The sequence below is a fragment of the Chenopodium album genome, chromosome 6, assembly GCF_948465745.1.
Source record: "Chenopodium album chromosome 6, dcCheAlbu1.1, whole genome shotgun sequence".
Taxonomy (NCBI): domain Eukaryota; kingdom Viridiplantae; phylum Streptophyta; class Magnoliopsida; order Caryophyllales; family Amaranthaceae; genus Chenopodium; species Chenopodium album.
This window is the reverse complement of record NC_137839.1, coordinates 76657169-76663465: the sequence shown is the minus strand read 5'-3', so window position 1 is coordinate 76663465 and position 6297 is coordinate 76657169. Positions and strand designations below refer to the sequence as shown.

The window sequence follows — 6297 nt, the reverse complement described above, 5'->3', positions numbered from 1 at the left end:
CTAATCTAGTGCTAAAATAAAAATAATAATAAGAAGCAATTATTTATTTTAGTTAAGCGATCACATTTATTACAGAGTATTATTTATATTGATTAGTTCAACACTCTTTAATTTTCAGTCACAAAATTTGATTATGTGTCAAAATACTGACAATGGATGGACCATATTATAGGGTACCAAAGATGTTGACCGAATGCCTCCAACAAACATGTTGACCAAAGAAAAGTATAACACGAAATTTCCAAACAATTTGTAATCTTGTATCCCAAATTAAAGAAAAGTATTACACGGAGTTTCAAACCGAAGGTCAGAATTGGCGACCCAAATGAATATACAAACTTTCGTAAATTATCATTCAAGAACTTTCTTTATCAAATTTTTTGATATGGCCAATTATGTTATCATTTTCTCTGTCGTCGTCTTTGCAATACAGATGCACCTGTTTCTAGGTAATTTCTTTTTTAAGAAATTCTTTGGTATTTCGTATTAACTGCAAATGTTAATTTTTGAATGTTCTCTAGGTGCATTATCCATGACTCGTTTTTTTTTCTTTTTCTTTTTTAATTGTGGCTGAATTTTGATCAGGTGAAGGAGCTAAATTTACAATAGCGAACAACTGTAGCTACACTGTGTGGCCAGTCATACAAAGCACCAACGGCGCTAGCTCAAGCGTCGTTGCTGCTGATGGATTTTCCTTGACCAATGGTTCTACCAAGGTCATAAACATAAACTCAAGCTGGACGGGTAGGCTTTGGGGGCGAACCAATTGCACAACAAATAGCTCGACAGGAGACTTCTCATGTCTAACCGGTGATTGCGGCTCTGGCAAGATGGATTGCCAGGGAAGGCCCTACACATCCCCAGTAACTTTGATCGAGTTTGGTACTGTCCAGTCTAATAACTACGACTTTTACGATGTTAGCGTTATTGACGGCTACAACCTCCCGGTGACAATGGCTCCCTCTTCAGAAGGTAGTGGGAGTGGAAGCCGCTGCGCCGTGACAGGTTGTGTGTTCGACTACGAGCACGGATGTCCTGACGAATTAAAGGTGACCAACAATCAAAATGTGATTGGGTGTAAAAGTCCGTGTGATGTATTTCATACGAACGAGTCTTGCTGTACGAATGTGAACGACTGTCGAAGTAATAGCTTCTCACTTGGGTCGTTAAATTTCAAGAAGGCTTGCCCACGCGCTTACAGTTATGCTTTGGATGATCAAACATATACCTTTGATTGTCCCGGTTATCAGACATCGTATGAAATTACCTTCTGCCCGTCACTAAACCTTTCAAGGTATATTCCTTTTAACTCCCCTCCTTCCCATTTTATATATAATTATTTTCCCTTTTTTATCTTCAAATTTAGAATAATTGATTAAAACAATACAGTAACTTTTATATTTGCGTAGGTACCCACCTATCAAGGGTTAACTCGATTAGTTTTATAAAGGTTAGAGGTTACTACTCTATTAGAGTTAAGGGGGTTATTTAATGAGTAATAATACAAAATTTACTATGTCAGTATTATAACTTATTCAAGAGTAACTCAATAAATATAAGGGATTGTTTAGTCAATAGTACTCAATGTCCGTTATTTTATTAGCACTCATAGTTACAATATGGCTAGCAGCACAGAAAACATGTTATTTTATCCATGCATGAATTCATTGGTGGGCGGGCTTATCCGCTCTCATCGTCGTCCACGATTTTCTTTTGCTTGGCGCTTTTAGTAGAGTCTTTACTTATAACTTATAAAAATGCAATGCACAAAATCTTTCAATAGTTACAATATAATTAAGTAATCTCACTTTTCCAATGTGACCAATAATAATGGATTCTGTTCTGGCTATGGATAGATGTTGAGATTTAGGCGTAGAAAGTGGTTCTTTCACAGTCTTATGGTGTTTTATAGCTTAACGCTATATTACTTTAGTTTGTATTTTGTTATTCTAATTGATAAACTCATCAGAGTATTCACTAATAATTCATGTATGTACATCAATTACTTATTTTTGAATAAACTTTCCTTAATATGTCCAGTGCAGTATCTCAACCATTACAATCACCATCATCCTCGCCACCAGTATCACCATCATCCTCGCCACCAGTATCACCATCATCACTGCCATCGCCTACAACACCTACAACAAATTCTTCCCCTACAAATATAATTCCAAAGAACACCACGAAGCCTCGTTTGAAAAGTAAGTTAAAATTTTTACTTTCCTATACTTTTTAGTACTCCCTCCGTTCCTTATTTTGAGAAGTAAGTGTACTATTCTATTGGGTGTCCTAACTAAAAGGCTATTGTGAAAGAGGTATACAAGCTCCAAAACAATCAATCCTCAAATTAAAGTTTGCATACAGTCGATGATGAAAAAACTAACAATAAAAGCAACAAACATGCAGGTGATTCTAAGAGGAAGCGTACTATTCTATTGATTGCCTTATCAATATCGGCCGCATTATCAATTTTGTTGCTGTATGGAGTTATGACTTGCATATTCAAGAGGAAAGTCATCAAAATAACTAATAGTTGTAAGTAAAAGACTAATTTTCCCTTAGCTTTGAAACCATTTTTTTTTGTTTTATTTCGAAAATGGTTGATTATCGTTATAAAGAATTTTTTGCGGGAAACTAACTCATCACTTTTTATGAAAAAACTACTTTACTAGAAAAAAAAATGTAATAAACTACCGTATTAATCATAAAATATCGTAAAAAGATATCTATAGCCAGTTTCCAAAAAGTTTGACTATTTTCCCACATTGACTTTTTGTTTATTGTCTTTTTTCTTTTACTTCCCCATTCATTTTCACCCAAAATCTTTATCTATCTCAGAGCACTCATCTGTCGTTCTTCTCATTCCTTCATAAACTACCCACTAAACCCCAAAATTTCGTTCCCTCCCATGTCCTTGAAGAAGACCAACCATAATAAAGAAAGAGATAGAAAGAAGCTAATGAGTTTTTTTTAATATGAAGGGATTAAGAAGAGAAATTTGCTATTATTTGAATGAGAAGAGTGAGAATAGAAGGTGGCGAGTTAGGAGGGATGTCTTTGGGGCCATTAACGGAGGGAAAAAATAATTAAAAAGGGCAAAAAAAAAGTCAATGCTCGATAATAGTCAAACTCTTGTAATCCGACAATATGGACCTCTTCACAATATTTTGTTTTAAATAGTTGTTTTTTGCAAAAAATTTATTTATAAGGTAGTTTTTTTTATAAAATTTGTCTTGATAAGGTAATTTTCAATATAATAATTATGTTTTCTTTTATCTGAATTTATAACAGCGAGAGCATCTGAGATCAAAAAAGTTGTAGTGGACTCTTTGCAATTTGACCTAAATACAATTCGAATTGCAACAAATAATTTCGCGGCAAATAACAAACTTGGAGAAGGAGGATTTGGTGAAGTTTACAAGGTAATATGGAGACAAATCACTTCTCATTCAATAAAATGAACAATTTCGTGAATTCTTATTTATCTAGTGGCCCAAAGAAAGAAAAACGGAGATATATGTAACTAGTTGCATTGGGGATTTTTTTAGGGAAAATTTGAGAATGGAGAGGAAATTGCTGTCAAAAGGCTATCTAAAAACTCGGGACAAGGAGTTGCAGAGTTTAAAACTGAAGTTGATTTAGTTGCAAAACTTCGACACAAGAACTTGGTCAAGCTCTTGGGATTTTGTGTAGAATTAGAAGAAAAGATACTTGTCTATGAGTTTCTTCCAAATTCTAGTTTGGACAGATTTTTGTTTGGTAATTACAATCATTTAAGTCATAAATTAAACAAAAAGAAATTCATTTGTGCACTCATTTATAATTTGTGTACATATTTGTATTGCATGCAGATCAGACAAAGAAAGTATCTTTGGATTGGCAAACAAGGTTCAAGATTATAATTGGTATTGCTAAAGGGCTATTATATCTTCATGAAGACTCCCCACTTAAGATCATTCATCGAGACCTAAAATCAAGTAACATATTACTAGATGATGATATGAACCCAAAGATATCGGATTTTGGCCTCGCTAAACTATTTGGAGTCGATCAAACTCAAGGTGACACTAAAAGGATCGTTGGAACTTAGTAAGCTCTCTAAACTTCAACCATTATTTTAGTGATCATTTAGTTAATTATCACCTTTGTTGTAATCTTAGTTGATAAACTATACCTAGATTTTAGCATGCTAGTATTCATGATAAATTTCATTGTTATTGTATTTTAGTAATTAACTCTATTTATTATTGTGAAATGCAGTGGTTATATGGCTCCTGAATATGCAATAACAGGACATTACTCAGTAAAGTCGGATGTTTTTAGTTTTGGAGTCTTAGTTCTTGAGATAGTGAGCGGTCAAAGAAACAGATTTTTTGGACGATTGCAGCTTGAAGAAGCATTACTACACCGAGTAAGTCCTTTAATTTAATTTAACACATAATTCATGTACACTATCTTCACATACTTAATAATAATGATGATTTATGATCCATATAAAATATCAATGTTTTGAAAGGTCATTAACCTATCTTCACATACTTAATAATCTCTTGCTGAACAGGCATGGAGGTTGTGGAATGAGGAGAAGACCTTAGATTTGGTAGATACAACAATGGACAACTTTCCAATCGACGAAGTAACTAAATGCATCCATATTGGTCTATTATGCATTCAAGAAGAAGCCATCGCAAGGCCAAGAATGGCCTCTATTGTTGCTGCCCTTAATGGACAAGCAATTAGTCTTCCAGTGCCGAAACCACCCCATTTCTTTGGTACTAATAATAATGTAGAAGATAATGAGATGCAATATAATTTTCAAGATGTATACACAGGTACTGCATCGATTACAGAATTGTATCCTCGCGACTAGCCTGCTTCATTCTTTCATTTTTTTATCTTACATTGTACTAATAGGAGAGAAAAAATATCAACATTTTGTAATTTTTGGTATCATGTATTTAATGATACTGACTAGTGATAGTAAAGCATGTCTTAAAAATTGTGTAAATGTACTACATCATGGTATAGAGGAAATGTAGTGGTTTTACTTCATTATTTTTTTACTCTGTAATTGCAAAGTAGTGCTTTTCACATTTATCAATGTAAATTTTATATTATTAATATGATAATATCTATAATTATACTATAATAAAAAAATTAGGATTTTTTGTAAAAACTATCTTATATACATGAAAAATTTGCGAGAAATGTCCTTTTAAATGGTCCACCTTGTGAGAAAGGCCCTTTTATAAAAAAAAAGTGGGACAAAAGGTCCTTATATCCCATTTGGGTTGTGGGGAGGGTCCATTGACCAAACTCGACGTTGACTAAAAATTTTCCGGCCTAGTTACCTTTTTTTTTCTTACCCCTCTTTTTCCTTTGATTTCCTCCTTTTCCTCCTTATGAAACCCTAATTTCAGACCCAAAGTAATCACAAATCTTGAATTCTCATCCTTGAAATTACTTTGGGTCTTAAATTAGGGTTTTATAACCAGGGGTGGGGAAGGCAAAATCGAGGGAAAAAGAGATAAAAGGGGAAAAAAAAAAAAGGTAACTAAAGTTGTCACGTATTATGCACGTGACTTTATTTGGCTGGAAAAATTTTAGTCAACGCCAAATTTTGGTCAACGGACCCTCCCCACAACCCAAATGGGATATAAGGACCTTTTGTGCTACCTTTTTTATTTATAAAAAGGCCTTTCTCACAAGGTAAACCACTTAAAAGGACCTTCCTTGCAAATTTTCCTATATACATCAAAATATGTTAAAAACTACCTTATAAAAAAAATTGTTGTAAGAAATTACCTTATAAAATTAAATGCTGTAAGTTGTTACCATGTGCTTACTTTAACATGCTAGACAAGGGAAATTAAGGGTTATAAGGGGGCTATGGAAAAATTGGGTGGAAAAAGGAGAAAAAATGATTGAAAATGGGTCATTAAACGTCTCTTATACAAAGTAATAATTCGGCAAAAGGTTGTTTTTTACAACATTAATTGTTTTTAAGGTAGTTTCTTACAATATCTATTGTTTAATAAGTAGTTTCTTACAACATGTTTATAATAAGGTACTTTTCACAAAAATTAACTTGTATAAGGTAGTTCTTTACTAAAAGTCCAAAAAATTATTAAAAATTAATATTTTGAAAGTATATATTAGGTGTATTCTATAAGTCAAATTAAAGTAAACAAAACATGGTTTACGAGTATAACAAAACTTTATATGAATATGTATGTTATGATATTTCTAACATATACTTTCTCCGTTCTAATAATATTGCCTTAATTATTGGAT

The 6297-nt window shown here is 33.0% G+C and overlaps 1 protein-coding gene across 1 annotated transcript; it reads left to right on the top strand.

The window, feature by feature from the left end:
* Window positions 1-326: 326 nt before the first annotated feature.
* LOC145636381 (cysteine-rich receptor-like protein kinase 15) lies at window positions 327-5030 on the top strand. Its single transcript, XM_081687932.1, has 9 exons — window positions 327-449; window positions 586-1294; window positions 2041-2204; window positions 2410-2538; window positions 3295-3425; window positions 3552-3762; window positions 3855-4092; window positions 4264-4414; window positions 4565-5030. Exons 1-9 carry the CDS (start codon window positions 386-388, stop codon window positions 4871-4873), a joined length of 2106 nt encoding a protein of 701 aa, XP_081544058.1. The 5' UTR covers window positions 327-385; the 3' UTR covers window positions 4874-5030.
* Window positions 5031-6297: the final 1267 nt, after the last annotated feature.